This window comes from Xenopus laevis, chromosome 4S (assembly GCF_017654675.1).
Source record: "Xenopus laevis strain J_2021 chromosome 4S, Xenopus_laevis_v10.1, whole genome shotgun sequence".
NCBI lineage: Eukaryota > Metazoa > Chordata > Amphibia > Anura > Pipidae > Xenopus > Xenopus laevis.
Genome location: NC_054378.1, coordinates 12,018,665 through 12,035,730, shown reverse-complemented (window position 1 = coordinate 12,035,730; position 17,066 = coordinate 12,018,665). Strand labels below are relative to the sequence as shown.

The window sequence follows — 17,066 nt, the reverse complement described above, 5'->3', positions numbered from 1 at the left end:
TAAAGTGATTTGTTTTAATTTATGCATTTAGATTTAATTCATACTAATTTAAGGTTGGGAAGGGACTCAACATTCATTAGGTTCAAGTTGTAAAAAGGGATCTTTCCTATTTAAAGTTGATCCAGAGGAAGGCAAAAACCATCTGATGCCGGAGCCAATTTGCCTCAAGGGGGAAAAAATTCCTTTCTGGACTCCCCCCAAAGGGCAATCGGAACAAGTCCCTGGATCAACTGTATACTAAGAGTTTATGTCAGTATCAGTACTCTAAGTTTATGTGAGGGTTTAGAGTAGGAGATGTGACTGGTGTTGAGTGGTATTGAAAGGATAGGGAAGACGCATTTGAATAGAAGGAGCCACTGCAGGAATTCGGTGTTGGGAATTGCAGAGAAGCCTTTGTGTTTAAAGCAAAAATATAATATGGGGTATAATTGGCTAAACGATTATATGTAAGATTTGAGGGACCGCCTGGGGTGCTTTGGGGGGCCTAAGGGCAGAGACACTCAACATTCTGGGAGATTTTTTTTAGTGGCCCAGCGATAAACACCTTTCTTCGGGGCAACTAATCTCCCTAAACTGCCTCCCGCCGGCTAAAATCTGAAATTGCCAGCGGGGTGGTATCGGAGCACTTAGTTTTTTCCGAAGTCCGCCCATAGTTTCCTCCGTGAAGGCAACTTTGGGCGACTTCGAAAAAACGAAGTGCTCGATGGCATCCACCGCGGCAATTTAGATTTCTAAGGTCCGGCAAGAGGCAGTGTGGGGAGATTAGTCGTTCCCGAAAGTAAGAGGAAATTTGTTGCTGGGCCACTAAACTCCCCAAATCTGAGTGTGGTGCCTTCTGCCTATAAAAGGTTAAACTAACTGGGGTGGTGTCAATTGAGATAGCAAGTGCATATAAAGAAAAGGAACAATGCTCGGGTAGAGTTAGGGATAGTTAAAGAGGCGATGTTCAATTGTAAGGGGTCAATGGAGAAAGCATGAATCTGTCAAAAGAGGCCTAGCAAGGGCTGTGGGATTATTAAAGGCAATGTAAATAGCACTGATGAAAATGATATGGAGGAGCTTTAACAGCTGTGAAGATAATTGATTGACGTGGCGTCAAATGATGGGGTATAGGTGGCACGTGGGAAGCATCACTGGGACATAGTGGAAGGAGAGCTTTGGTCGGTGGAGCCAAAGGTACCTGAAAATAGAAGTGCATGATGGAACTATGGCAGTTGGAAGTGAGGTGGAGATGTGCCTTAAATGTGAAACTTCTGGTGGAGTGATGAAACTGAAGTACACCAGCTGGTGGAGATGTGGTAGTCCTGAAAGAGATATAAATATGGAGCTACAGAAAGGGAGATAAAGTCCTCCTGTTGGTGTAGTTGCAGAAATCTTGAAGCCCACATGGTTGACTGCGGTAGGGCCTGAAAGAAGATGTTGTTTGGGTGGCGCTGTAGAAAGGTCCTGGTGTCTGTGTTGAGACCAACAAAATAAAAATCAAGTCAAGTAATTTTGATCATAATAAATTCTCATTAGAGGCATGACATTTCAGCCCACCTTATTCCCTGGGGAAGTCACCACATTACTTTCCCTTGTCGCCGAGGTGTCACTGACTTAGATTCACTCGTTGGCCAGCAAAAGCAAATCAAAATAGTTGTTACTGTGGAAAGTCTGCAAGGATAGATGCATCGACAGTGGAAAGCTTTCCAGTGAATATATATACAGTATGGGATTGTTATCGCGAAATGCTCGGGACTGGGGTTTCTGGATAAGGGGTGCTTTATTAATTTGGATACATCATGTCTTAAGTCTCCTAAAAAAATCAATGGTAAAACATTAAATAGAATGGTGGTAGGCTGGTTTTGCTTCCAGATAAGGATTCGATTATATCTTAGTTGGGATCAAAGTACAGTACAGTTTAATTATTAACAGAAATAAGGTAAATGATTTTACAAATCGTTGGAATTATTTGATGATAGATAGAGTTTTATTGGGCAGATGGCCTTTACGTAATTTTGCCCAGGTAATGCACAATTGAGCATCTTCTTCCAAAATCCAAAAACAGTAAGGATTTGGTTCCTACCAATATATACACACACCAGCAGCAGGGGACCAAACTGGCATATGCCTACCAGTGAGAAAATGTTGGGCTAAGACTCTGTAGGAAATTGGTACCTTTCTCTGTAGATGTTTCTTTTCCTGCGCTGTGATTAAGGAAACTCCTTGTGGGCTGTTGATGTAATGTGCCACAAGATCACTAACAGGAGAAGCCCTCCAGGGCCATTTGCAGAGCTGCTTCTTCTTCTGCCGATGTCTGTGTACAAGCACGCCACAGCTGTTTCAGGCTCCAGAGAGCTACTCCCTTCAGTCCTGTATAGATTAAGAATCATAGTAAGGAAATAACCGACGTGTTTTTGTCGTATTATCTAAAAATAATATGAGTATCATTTTATATGAATATGGCCTCAGAAAAATTCCTATCCAGGGAATGGTTCCTATTGGGATTAAAGGAGAAGGAAAGGCTAAAATGAAGTAAGCTTTATCAGCAAGGTCTATATAAACACACCAGTAAACCCTCAAATAATGCTGCTCTGAAGAAACACAGCATTTCTTTCCTTTTATTGTGTACACATGGACTTCTGTATCAGACTTCTGTTTTCAGCATAAAACCTCCAGGGCAGGGCTTGAGCATGCTCAGTTTGCTCCTCTCCCCCTCCCCTCCCTCCTGCTGTAATCTGAGCTCAGAGCTGTAAGTGAGCAGGGAGAGGCAGGGAAGTGATGTCACACCAAGCTTATATGGCAGCTGCTATCCTAAACAAACAGACAGTGTCTAGAGCTGTTTACTCAGGTATGGTAAAGCATTCTGCAGAATAAATATAGCGTTCTAGCTTGCACTATTGAGGCTAATCTACTTGACAATAAACCGTCTTGGAGCTTTCCTTCTCCTTTAAGCTAATGGGTACAAACTATAACCATAAACATTTTTGTGATTCATAAAATGTGAATTAGAGCTTGTATATGATATAAAAATAAAAACTGAAGATCAAATTCCATTGTCACTATTATACTAAAATATAAAATATTCTTTTGTTTTATTTTTTATTTTTCTGTATGTGGAAATATATTTGTTGCCATGTACATTCTGAAGTACTGTATGGGCCGATTCATCAAGGGTCGAATATCGAGGGTTAATTAACCCTCGATATTCGACTAGGAATTGAAATCCTTCGACTTCGAATATCGAAGTCGAAGGATTTAGTGCAAATTCTGCGATCGTACGATCGAAGGATTATTCCTTCGATCGAACGATTAAATCCTTCAAATCGAACGATTCGAAGGATTTAAATCCAACGATCGAAGGAATATCCTTCGATCAAAAAAACTTAGGCGAAATTCGAAGTTTTTTTACTTCGAATCCTTCACTTGAGCTTGTTGAATCGACCCCCCATGTGTATGAACATATGTTTGCAAGTCAACTTGTAATAGTTGAAATTTCAATAAAGACTATTTAAAAATATATATATAATTAAAATATTATGCTAAAGTACCCCTTAAAATATGTTCATTATTCCCACGCGCCATTATGACAAAACCAACTCTTGCAGCTGTTGAGTTACACTGTGTGATGGTGCAGTCGTATCAAATATAATGGATTCCCTCACCTTTCTTGGCCGGGCCGGTTCTGCAGAGTCCGGAGATGTTCTTCAATCTCAGCCCTGATGATCTTCTTAGGCGGCAGTTGGGTGACAAATGGGTGCTGCAGGAGTTCTTCAGCACTCCCTCTCTCCGAAGGATCCTTCTTCAGACACGACTCCAAGAAGGACACAAAATTTTGTGACCTGAAAAAAAAAGAGATTTTAGCCTTAGCTAGGAAAAAAAAAATCCCCCAGATCATTATTTCCATATTCCAGAAGCTTTTACCCAGTAACCATTAGCTACACTCTAGAATATAGATATATTTTGCAGCATATCTATCTATCCATCTATATTTCTATCAATCATCTATCTATGTATCTCTTTATCTATCTATCTATCAATCTATTATCTATCAATCATCTATCTCTCCTCTATCTATAAAATCTATCGATCATCTATCTATCTAATCTATCGATAATCTATTGATCATCTATCTATCTAATCTATATCATCTATCTATCTATCTACCATCTATCTATCTATCTATCCATCCTCTATCATCTATCTATATATCTATCATCTATCTTGATTTGAGACCCATAGTATTGCAGAATTATTAAATCTACTCCAAAAGTGATCCCCAACCCAAGATTCCCCACCACCATCCCAAACTGGTAAACAAGGATATCAGTGCTATATCTACATGTCTATAAGGCTAAGAGGGATAAGGTAAGGTCCTGTGATTTTCCCACACCCTCTCCTGACTGCACCATAGTGCACATGGCCTGTAATCTCACAGTAGTGGGGCCCATAGTTATACTGTTATGCCCCTGAGACATAGACACTGATTATATACATAAAATAGATCATATCCACTCTGCATTCATCTATATTTCCCTGAAAACACACATATCCCTGCCTGCATCTCATGGGCCACATTTAAAGTCTGCAGTAGAAAACCCTCTATTTATATTTAGGAGGTATTTCAATAACATACACATCCCCCTGAAATCTCCCCATTATCCCAAATTTGTACAGACAAGGGGCATGGTGAGGGCAGACTGTGGAAGAGGCTAAGTGGATATAGGAGTTGCCAAATGTCCCAAGTGTTAGAAAATGTGGGGAGTTCCATGTCTGCAAGCGCAGGTACAATGTACAGTGACACGAGCTGGGACCGACTCACAGTTGTTTGATTGAAGCCTCGGTGTTGGGCTTCTCTAATCAGGTGCTCCACCGGGTATTCATCTGCGTATGCTAAAAGTGAAAAACATATATATCAGGCCCATCCAACATGTCTAGAAGTTATTTATTTAATCTACAGAAAAAGTTATTTTTTGCTGGAAATAGCAAATCACCCCAAATTCCTCCCATTCTGATATAGAACCTCTGCTGCTCAATGTATAAAATAAAGTAGCCACGATTGTTGGGATTTACTTACGTGGTTTTCCCTCGGCCATTTCGATGGCGGTTATCCCCAGCGACCAGATGTCACACTGCAAAAGACACACCAAAGAGCATTAGAAGGAGAGAATTGGGTTAGTGGGTGTTTAATAAAGTCTAAGTAAAAGGCTTACACTTATACAATTCTCTTTTAGAAACATATAACATATATTATCATGGGTGCAAAAGTACAACGCCATTCTCCTTAGCTCAATTATGGCCAGAACAGAACAGAATACAACTTCTAAAATAGCCCAATGCACCCCCTAATAAAATGAACACAATATAAAAGTGTAAAAATGCTTTATTAATATATAAACGTGTAATACAGTAATACATCTCCATTACAAACAATAGCAGTTACAGAACACCAGCGTCACATTGCAAAGAGCAAATATATTAAAGCAGAACACATTGTGCAAACAGTTAAGAACCCAACGTTTCGAAAAACTCCTTTCTCTCCATGAGAAAATGACTGCTCCCATTAGGACTGATAAGTAAATGCTCGGTGTTGTTTACAAGTATTATAAGTACAACATACTTGGTGTCGTACGCCAGGCGCTGGCCCTTCTGCCTTATGGCCTCGGGTGCCATCCAATGTGCAGTCCCGTCTGCTTCGTGGCACAATCCAGTCTGGGGGTCCAGGTCCCAGCTGTTTCCAAAGTCGACTGAAATGACAAATACAAACGATTAATGGAAAATAACTTGTTTAACCACAATAATATAAAAACCTGAATTATGAAAGCCCCTGACTCCATATTCACGTTAGCTCCCCATCATCCATTACTCTTATAACTGTAAGTTTTACTCACTGGTCTTCACTTTGGCCGTCTCTGTGAGCATGATGTTCAGGCTCTTGATGTCTCTATGAACGGCCCGGTTCTTTGTGGATGTGGTGCAGCCCCTGGGGAGATTGAGATGTAGGTTATAAGACTTTAACAGACATAAGAATAAACATTACCAACAAAGAGATTGTATATATAATTTATGCAATTAAAGAAGTCTTTAAGGGGTAAATCTGGCCTTACCTTTAAAACCTCCTTGCAGACATAGCCAATCCAGGTCTCCTTCAGGGATTTGCCCATTGGTCCTGCTGATGAGGGTGTGGAGAGAGCCGCCACCACAGTACTCGAGAACAATCTGCAATATATAGAATTATTTAAGGTCATGTATTCTATCACTTTCCCAGGGAGTTTGAGAGAGGAATGAACACGATACAGTAAATCATTTCTTACTTCCAAGTGCTCCGATGAGCACTCCGTGAGTGGAGCCCTGTAGTAAGCTCCATAGTAAGAGGCGATGTTCTTGTGGCCTCCGAACTGCTGGAGAAACTTCAGCTCCCTCATGACTGACTCTTCATCCTGGAGTGGAATAATAGAAATCCCTTTAGGTCACATAGGCAACTACACAAATAGGATTGATATATAGAGATTGGAATTATAAAGATACAGTACTCGGCTGATGTTGGCGATCTTCACCGCTACCACGCCTCTTCGATGGTGTCGTCCCTGTAATACAGACAGAAAGGTTGACTTATATACAATTAGGAAAGAGAGGGGTCTAATGCAGCCCCCAACCAGAAGCTTGATATGTCTGCCTAAATCATTGTGTGATTGTGTCTAGTGATCACAATTCTTGTTTAGTTCCCCTACTCTAATTGGTTGGTCTCTTACCTTGTAGACGTCTCCGGTGCCGCCTTCTCCAAGAAGCACATCCTTGGTCAGCCGACCATCAGGAGGCTGGAAAAGAAAAAGAAGGATTTTTATTGATAACATAATATTCCCCAGGGTACAAAACCATGTCTCACTTCCGGCAGTAGCGGCCGAGTGTTTTACCCTCCTTTCTACTCACCTTATAAATCTCGGAGAGGGATCTGGATTCCGCCTGTGGCTGAAGGAGAAGAGAAAAATTCAATTACATTCTATACTTTATCTGTTCTCTATACAGCAAAACCCTAAATTCAGATAAAACAGTAGCAGTTGCCTTACCTTCCTCCAGGGGGCGCAGAATAGCATTGCGCCCAAGTTTTTTAGCTCTTAAAAGAGCTGTTGGGTTAAAAAGATGATATCAGCTGACGTCAAAGGAAGATGGTTTTTCCAAACGCCAAAATCTGATGGAATTTTGCTGAATATCTCTATATACAATCACTGCAATCGCTTGGAAATCGCTCGGAAAATCGCTTCGAAAACGCTATAAAAACGCTTCGTCGCTTGGAAAATTTCACTGTGTGGAGACATAGAAAGAAAGAAGAGATTGTGAGCTCACATGCACCAGCCCTCTCTGCTATACGTATCAGGATTCACTGCCTTATATAAGTATTCACACCCTCAACCACTTCTCCCATGTTACCAAAAACAAACCCTAAACTTATAATTATTCTCTAATATTTTTATTCTGACCATAAATTCTGAAATCTGATTTCCATTGGCAAAAAACAAAATTTAGCATCAGTTTTTCGTTTTGCATCAACAGCATTAAAGCAAAATTCCCCTTTAAATGAAATGAAATTAAACAGGTTGCAGCATTTCACTGTAATGGCACCATCAATTCTTCCCTCTATTATAATATGAAGCCCAGTCCCTATTGAAATACCGACTCTCAACATCATGATATCAAAGAAAAAGGACTAGTACAGGCTGCAGGTCTGACAAGGGATGCTGGGATTTGTAGTTCAGTAACAGTTAGAAAACCACAAGCTGCTGGTCTGACAAGGGATGCTGGGATTTGTAGTTCATTAAGAGCTAGAAGGCTGCAGGTCTGACACGGGATGCTGGGATTTGTAGTTCAGTAACAGTTAGAAGACTACAGGACTGACTAGGGATGCTGTGGTTTGTACTATTGGCTACAGGTCTGATAAGGGATGCTGGGATTTGTAGGTCAGTAACATTAAGAGCTAGAAGGCTGCATGTCTGGCAAAGGATTCTGGGATTTGTAGTTCAGTAACGGTTAGAAAACCGCAACCTGCTGGTCTGACAAGGGATGCTGGGATTTGTACTATAGGCTACAGGTCTGACAAGGGATAGTGGGATTTTTACTACAGGCTACAGGTCTGACAAGGGATGCTGGGATTTATAGTATAGGCTACAGGTCTGACAAGGGATGCTGGGATTTGTACAACAGGCTACAAGTCTGACAAGGGATGCTGGGATTTGTACCTATAGGCTGCAGGTCTGACCAGGGATGCTGGGATTTGTACTACAGGCTGCAGGTCTGACAAGGGATGCCTGGGATTTGTACCTATAGGCTGCAGATCTGACAAGGGATGCTGGATTTGTAGGTCAGTAACAGTTAGAAGGCTTATAGGTCTGACAGGGATGCTGGGATTTGTACTACAGGCTGCAGGTCTGACAAGGGATGCTGGGATTGTAGATCAGTAACAGACGACTAAAGGCTACAGGTCTGTCAAGGGCTAGACCACAAGTTGCTGGTCTGACAAGGGATGCTGGGATTTGTAGGTCAGTAACAGTTAGAAGACCACAGGCTGCAGGTCTGACAAGGGATGCTGGGATTTTTACTACAGGCTACAGGTCTGACAAGGGATGCTGGGATTTGTACTACAGGCTACAGGTCTTACAAGGGATGCTGTGATTTGTACTATAGGCTGCAGGTCTGACAGGGGATGCTGGGATTTGTACTATAGGCTACAGGTCTGACAAGGGATGCTGGGATTTGTTCTATAGGCTACAGGTCTGACTAGGGATGCTGGGGATTTGTACTACAGGCTACAGGTCTGACAAGGGATGCTGGGATTTGTAGGTCAGTAACAGAAGACCACAGGCTGCAGGTCTGACAAGGGATGCTGGGATTTTTACTACAGGCTACAGGTCTGACAAGGGATGCTGGGATTTTTACTACAGGCTACAGGTCTGACAAGGGATACTGGGATTTGTAGCTCAGTAATATTAAGAGCTAGAAGGCTGCAGGTCTGGCAAAGGAGTCTTGGATTTGTAGTTCAGTAACAGTTAGAAAACTGCAAGCTGCTGGTCTGACAAGGGATGCTGGGATTTGTACTATAGGCTACAGGTCTGACAAGGGATGCTGGGATTTTTACTACAGGCTACAGGTCTGACAATGGATACTGGGATTTGTAGCTCAGTAACATTAAGAGCTAGAAGGCTGCAGGTCTGGCAAAGGAGTCTGGGATTTGTAGTTCAGTAACAGTTAGAAAACTGCAAGCTGCTGGTCTGACAAGGGATGCTGGGATTTGTACTATAGGCTACAGGTCTGACAAGGGATGCTGGGATTTGTAGTTCAGTAACAGTTAGAAGACTACAGGACTGACTAGGGATGCTGGGGTTTGTACTATAGGCTGCAGGTCTGACAAGGGATGCTGGGATTTGTAGGTCAGTAACAGTTAGAAGACCACAGGCTGCAGGTCTGACAAGGGATGCTGGGATTTTTACTACAGGCTACAGGTCTTACAAGGGATGCTGGGATTTTTACTATAAGCTGCAGGTCTGACAAGGGATGCTGGGATTTGTACTACAGGCTACAGGTCTGACAAGGGATGCTGGGATTTTTACTACAGGCTACAGGTCTGGCAAGGGATGCTGGGATTTTTACTATAAGCTGCAGGTCTGACAAGGGATGCTGGGATTTGTACTACAGGCTACAGGTCTGGCAAGGGATGCTGGGATTTTGACTATAAGCTGCAGGTCTGACAAGGGATACTGGGATTTGTAAGTCAGTAACAGTTAGAAGACCACAGGCTGCAGGTCTGACAAGGGATGCTGGGATTTGTACTATAGGTTACAGGTCTGACAAGGAATGCTGGAATTTTTACTATAGGCTACAGGTCTGACAAGGGATGCTGGTATTTGTACTATAGGCTACAGGTCTGACAAGGGATGCTGGAATTTTTACTATAGGCTACAGGTCTGACAAGGGATGCTGGTATTTGTACTATAGGCTACAGGTCTGACAAGGGATGCTGGGATTTGTTCTTTAGGCTACAGGTCTGACAAGGGATGCTGGGATTTGTACTATAGGCTAGAGGTCTGACAAGGGATGCTGGGATTTGTAGTTCATTAAGAGCTAGAAGACCACAGGCTGCAGGTCTGACAAGGGATTCTGGGATTTGTAGTTCATTTAGAGCTAGAAGACCACAGGCTGCAGGTCTGACAAGGGATGCTGGGATTTGTAGTTTAGTAACAGTTAGAAAACCACAAGCTGCTGGTCTGACAAGGGATGCTGGGATTTGTAGTTCATTAAGAGCTAGAAGGCTGCAGGACTGACAAGGGATACTGGGATTTGTAGCTCAGTAACATTAAGAGCTAGAAGGCTGCAGGTTTGGCAAAGGATTCTGGGATTTTTAGTTCAGTAACAGTTAGAAAACCGCAAGCTGCTGGTCTGACAAGGGATGCTGGGATTTGTACTTTAGACTACAGGTCTGACAAGGGATGCTGGGATTTTTTTGTTCATTAAGAGCTAGAAGGCTGCAGGTCTGACAAGGGATACTGGGATTTTTAGTTCAGTAACAGTTAGAAAACCGCAAGCTGCTGGTCTGACAAGGGATGCTGGGATTTGTACTATAGGCTGCAGGTCTGACAAGGGATGCTGGGATTTGTACTATAGGCTGCAGGTCTGACAAGGGATGCTGGGATTTGTACTATAAGCTACAGGTCTGACAAGTGATGCTGGGATTTGTAGATCAGTAACAGACGACTAAAGGCTACAGGTCTGTCAAGCGCTAGACCACAAGTTGCTGGTCTGACAAGGGATGCTGGGATTTGTAGTTCAGTAACAGTTAGAAGACCACAGGCTGTAGGTCTGACAAGGGATGCTGGGATTTGTAGTTCAGTAACAGTTAGAAGACCACAGGCTGTAGGTCTGACAAGGGATGCTGGGATTTGTACTATAGGCTACAGGTCTGACAAGGGATTCTGGGATTTGTTCTATAGGCTACAGGTCTGACAAGGGATGCTGGGATTTGTAATACAGGCTACAGGTCTGACAAGGGATGCTGGGATTTGTACTATAGGCTACAGGTCTGACAAGGGATGCTGGGATTTGTAATACAGGCTACAGGTCTGACAAGGGATGCTGGGATTTGTAGGTCAGTAACAGTTAGAAGACCACAAGCTGCAGGTCTGACAAGGGATGCTGGGATTTGTAGTTCATTAAGAGCTAGAAGACCACAGGCTGCAGGTCTGACAAGAGATTCTGGGATTTGTAGGCCAGTAACAGCTAAAAGACCACAGGCTGCAGGTCTGACAATAGATTCTGGGATTTGTAGTTCATTAAGAGCTAGAAGACCACAGACTGCAGGTCTGACAAGGGATTTGGGGATTTGTAGTTCATTAAGAACTAGAAGACCACAGGCTGCAGGTCTGACAAGGGATTCTGGGATTTGTAGGTCAGTAACAGCTAAAAGACCACAGGCTGCAGGTCTGACAAGGGATTCTGGGATTTGTACTATAGGCTAAAAGTCTGACAAGGGATGCTGGGATTTGTAGGTCAGTAACAGTTAGAAGACCACAGGCTGCAGGTCTGACAAGGGATGCTGGGATTTTAACTACAGGCTACAGGTCTTACAAGGGATGCTGGGATTTGTACTACAGGCTACAGGTCTGACAAGGGATGCTGGGATTTGTACTACAGGCTACAGGTCTGACAAGGGATGCTGGGATTTTTACTACAGGCGGTCTGACAAGGGATACTGGGATTTGTAGCTCAGTAACATTAAGAGCTAGAATGCTGCAGGTCTGGCAAAGGAGTCTGGGATTTGTAGTTCAGTAACAGTTAGAAAACCGCAAGCTGCTGGTCTGACAAGGGATGCTGGGATTTGTAGTTCAGTAACAGTTAGAAAACCGCAAGCTGCTGGTCTGACAAGGGATGCTGGGATTTTTACTATAGGCTACAGGTCTGACAAGGGATGCTGGGATTTGTAGGTCAGTAACAGTTAGAAGACCACAGGCTGCAGGTCTGACAAGGGATGCTGGGATTTTTACTACAGGCTACAGGTCTTACAAGGGATGCTGGGATTTGTACTACAGGCTACAGGTCTGACAAGGGATGCTGGATTTGTACCACAGGCTGCAGGTCTGACAAGGGATTCTTGGATTTGTAGTTCATTAAGAGCTAGAAGACCACAGGCTGCAGGTCTGACAAGAGATTCTGGGATTTGTAGTTCATTAAGAGCTAGAAGACCACAGGCTGCAGGTCTGACAAGGGATTCTGGGATTTGTAGTTCATTAAGAACTAGAAGACCACAGGCTGCAGGTCTGACAAGGGATTCTGGGATTTGTAGTTCATTAAGAACTAGAAGACCACAGGCTGCAGGTCTGACAAGGGATTCTGGGATTTGTAGGTCATTAACAGCTAAAAGACCACAGGCTGCAGGTCTGACAAGGGATGCTGGGATTTGTACTACAGGCTACAGGTCTGACAAGGGATGCTGGGATTTTTACTATAGGCTACAGGTCGGACAAGGGATGCTGGGATTTGTAGGTCAGTAACAGGTAGAAGACTACAGGCTGCAGGTGTGACAAGGGATGCTGGGATTTGTACTACAGGCTACAGGTCTGACAAGGGATGCTGGGATTTGTACTACAGGCTACAGGTCTGACAAGGGATGCTGGGATTTTTACTACAGGCGGTCTGACAAGGGATACTGGGATTTGTAGCTCAGTAACATTAAGAGCTAGAATGCTGCAGGTTTGGCAAAGGAGTCTGGGATTTGTAGTTCAGTAACAGTTAGAAAACCGCAAGCTGCTGGTCTGACAAGGGATGCTGGGATTTGTAGTTCAGTAACAGTTAGAAAACCGCAAGCTGCTGGTCTGACAAGGGATGCTGGGATTTTTACTATAGGCTACAGGTCTGACAAGGGATGCTGGGATTTGTACTATAGGCTACAGGTGTGACAATGGATGCTGGGATTTTTACTACAGGCGGTCTGACAAGGGATACTGGGATTTGTAGCTCAGTAACATTAAGAGCTAGAATGCTGCAGGTTTGGCAAAGGAGTCTGGGATTTGTAGTTCAGTAACAGTTAGAAAACCGCAAGCTGCTGGTCTGACAAGGGATGCTGGGATTTGTAGTTCAGTAACAGTTAGAAAACCGCAAGCTGCTGGTCTGACAAGGGATGCTGGGATTTTTACTATAGGCTACAGGTCTGACAAGGGATGCTGGGATTTTTACTACAGGCTACAGGTCTGACAAGGGATGCTGGGATTTGTACTACAGGCTACAGGTCTGACAAGGGATGCTGGAATTTGTAGGTCAGTAACAGGTAGAAGACTACAGGCTGCAGGTGTGACAAGGGATGCTGGGACATTCAGCATTTTCCTTTAAAGCTTTTTAAGAAGTCAGTTTTATATACAAAGTAAGATGCAACGAGAAATATGGAAATTAATAGTATTGGAGGAGAAATACCAAGTGGCCAACTGTCAACTGTCACTCCAAACACTGGGTGACCCCTGTTATATGGAAACATGGGGGATTTCAGACTTTTCCCCTAAATAATTGCTTAACTATCACTGAAAAGATTTTTAAGAAGTAAATATTATATACAAAGTGAGATATAGAGAGGAATATAAATATTATTAGCATTAGAGGAGAAACCTGAACAGCAAGTGGCCAACTGTCAACTGTCACTCCAAACACTGGGTGACCCCTGTTATATGGGAACATGGGAGATTTCAGTCTTTTCCCCTTAATCATTTCTTAACTTTCCCTTAAAGCTTTTTTAAGAAGTAAATATTATATACAAAGTGAGATACAGAGAGAAATATAAATATTATTAGCATTAGAGGAGAAACCTGAACAGCAAGTGGCCGTCACTCCAGATGTTGCCATAGTGACCCCTGTTATATATTAACATAGGAGATTTCTGACTTTTTATTATTTCTTAACTTGCATTTCTGACTTTTTATTATTTCTTAACTTGCACTTATTTTAAATATAAAGCAATTGGAATCCCAAACTTTATTTTATTCTTTCTGTATTTAGCCTGACAGGTGTGTAGTCTCCCTGCATCCCTGTTCCTTCCCCCAACTCTCCTATAATCTATTAAAATGACAAAACCAAGGCTAATATCCCAGGCGCTACCTAGTGACTCAATTTAGTAGTGATTTTCTTCATTTATATCATTATAATTCATTTATTCCCATAAATTGTCCCCCCAGTGTGTGCTGTGCATCCACTTACCTCTGATCCCAGAAATGAAAGTGAGAAATCCGTTATTTAACTGTCAGTTAGTCGTGCGGCCAAATGCCAGGATGTACTTCTGTGTATTTATCCTGAGTTGTCTGTAGTCTGCCTGTTTCCCCATTCCTCCCATAATGATATTTTCTATTAGAATATACACAAAAGCCAGGCTAATATCCCAGGCACTAGCCAGTGTCACACTCAAATAGTAATTTCCTTCATTTCTGCCATTATTTCCCTTAATGCCCCCGTGTATCAATGCTCCACTCTGACAAGATCTGACAAGGGATGCTGGGATCTCTAGGTCAGTAACAGTTAGAAAACCACAAGCTGCTGGTCTGGCAAGGCATGCTGGGATTTGTAGTTCATTAAGAGCTAGAAGACTACAGGCTGCAGGTCTTACAAGGGATGCTGGGATTTGTAGATTATTAAGAGCTAGAAGACTACAGGCTGCAGGTCTGACAAAGGGATGATGGGATTTGTAGGTCAGTAACAGTTAGAAGACTACAAGCTGCAGGTCTGACAAGAGATGCTGGGATTTGTAGTTCATTAAGAGCTAGAAGACCACAGGCTGCAGGTGTGACAAGGGATTCTGGCATTTGTAGTTCATTAAGAACTAGAAGACCACAGGCTGCAGGTCTGACAAGGGATTCTGGGATTTGTAGGTCAGTAACAGCTAAAAGACCACAGGATGCAGGTCTGACAAGGGATTCTGGGATTTGTACTATAGGCTAAAAGTCTGACAAGGGATGCTGGGATTTGTAGGTCAGTAACAGGTAGAAGACTACAGGCTGCAGGTGTGACAAGGGATGCTGGGATTTGTACTACAGGCTACAGGTCTGACAAGGGATGCTGGGATTTGTACTACAGGTTACAGGTCTGACAAGGGATGCTGGGATTTGTAGGTCAGTACCAGTTAGAAGACCACAGGCTGCAGGTCTGACAAGGGATGCTGGGATTTTTACTATAGGCTACAGGTCTGACAAGGGATGCTGGGATATGTACTATAGGCTACAGGTCTGACAAGGGATGCTGGGATTTGTTCTATAGGCTACAGTTCTGACAAGGGATGCTGGGATTTGTTCTTAGGATACAGGTCTGACAAAGGATGCTGGGATTTGTACTATACGCTACAGGTCTGACAAGGGATGCTGGGATTTGTACTATACGCTACAGGTCTGACAAGGGATGCTGGGATTTGTAGTTCATTAAGAGCTAGAAGACCACAGGCTGCTGGTCTGACAAGGGATTCTGGGATTTGTAGGCTAGTAACAGCTAAAAGACCACAGGCTGCAGGTCTGACAAGAGATTCTGGGATTTGTAGTTCATTAAGAGCTAGAAGACCACAGGCTGCAGGTCTGACAAGGGATTCTGGGATTTGTAGTTCATTAAGAGCTAGAAGACCACAGGCTGCAGGTCTGACAAGGGATGCTGGGATTTGTAGTTCAGTAACAGTTAGAAAACCACAAGCTGCTGGTCTGACAAGGGATGCTGGGATTTGTAGTTCATTAAGAGCTAGAAGTCTGCAGGACTGACAAGGGATACTGGGATTTGTAGCTCAGTAACATTTAGAGCTAGAAGGCTGCAGGTCTGGCAAAGGATTTTCGGATTTTTAGTTCAGTAACAGTTAGAAAACCGCAAGCTGCTGGTCTGACAAGGGATGCTGGGATTTGTACTATAGGCTACAGGTCTGACAAGGGATGCTGGGATTTGTACTATAGGCTACAGGTCTGACAAGGGATGCTGGGATTTGTAGATCAGTAACAGACGACTAAAGGCTAGAGGTCTGTCAAGCGCTAGAGCACAAGTTGCTGGTCTGACAAGGGATGCTGGGATTTGTAGTTCAGTAACAGTTAGAACACCACAGGCTGTAGGTCTGACAAGGAATGCTGGGATTTGTACTACAGGCTACAGGTCTGACAAGGGATGCTGGGATTTGTTCTATAGGCTACATGTCTGACAAGGGATGCTGGGATTTGTTCTATAGGCTACAGGTCTGACAAGGGATGCTGGGATTTGTACTACAGGCTACAGGTCTGACAAGAGATGCTGGGATTTGTACTACAGGCTACAGGTCTGACAAGGGATGCTGGGATTTGTAGGTCATTAACAGCTAAAAGACCACAGGCTACAGGTCTGACAAGGGATGCTGGGATTTGTAGGTCAGTAACAGCTAAAAGACCACAGGCTCAGGTCTTACTAGGGATGCTGGGATTTGTAGTTCATTAAGAGCTAGAAGACCACAGGCTGCAGGTCTGACGAGGGATTCTGGGATTTGTAGGACAGTAACAGCTAAAAGACCACAGGCTGCAGGTCTGACAAGATATTCTGGGATTTGTAGTTCATTAAGAGCTAGAAGACCACAGGTTGCAGGTCTGACAAGGGATTCTGGGATTTGTAGTTCATTAAGAACTAGAAGACCACAGGCTGCAGGTCTGACAAGGGATTCTGGGATTTGTAGGTCAGTAACAGCTAAAAGACCACAGGCTGCAGGTCTGACAAGGGATTCTGGGATTTGTACTATAGGCTAAAAGTCTGACAAGGGATGCTGGGATTTGTAGGTCAGTAACAGGTAGAAGACTACAGGCTACAGGGCTGACAAGGGATGCTGTGATTTGTACTACAGGCTACAGGTCTGACAAGGGATGCTGGGATTTGTAGTTCAGTAACTGTTAGAAAACCACAAGCTTCTGGTCTGACAAGGGATGCTGGGGATGTAGTTCATTAAGAGCTAGAAGGCTGCAGGACTGACAAGGGATACTGGGATTTGTAGCTCAGTAACATTAAGAGCTAGAAGGCTGCAGGTCTGGCAAAGGATTCTGGGATTTTTAGTTCAGTAACAGTTAGAAAACCGCAAGCTG

General features: G+C 43.2%; 2 protein-coding genes and 1 long non-coding RNA gene across 4 annotated transcripts in view; 1 reads left to right on the top strand and 2 right to left on the bottom strand.

The window, feature by feature from the left end:
• mtch2.S (mitochondrial carrier 2 S homeolog) overlaps window positions 1–17,066 on the top strand; it is a 61,215-nt gene that overhangs the window by 19,191 nt on the left and 24,958 nt on the right. The window lies entirely within an intron of this gene.
• LOC121393453 lies at window positions 4,824–14,355 on the bottom strand. Its single transcript, XR_005961074.1, has 3 exons — window positions 14,206–14,355; window positions 5,057–5,111; window positions 4,824–4,872 (listed from the first exon to the last, which is right to left on the bottom strand). It is a non-coding gene; the product is annotated as an uncharacterized LOC121393453 (long non-coding RNA).
• On the bottom strand, window positions 6,061–7,167 carry LOC121393447 (serine/threonine-protein kinase mig-15-like). The gene is made up of 6 exons (XM_041562008.1): window positions 7,047–7,167; window positions 6,910–6,948; window positions 6,732–6,797; window positions 6,513–6,566; window positions 6,294–6,419; window positions 6,061–6,198 (listed from the first exon to the last, which is right to left on the bottom strand). Exons 1-6 carry the CDS (start codon window positions 7,071–7,073, stop codon window positions 6,064–6,066), a joined length of 447 nt encoding a protein of 148 aa, XP_041417942.1. The 5' UTR covers window positions 7,074–7,167; the 3' UTR covers window positions 6,061–6,063.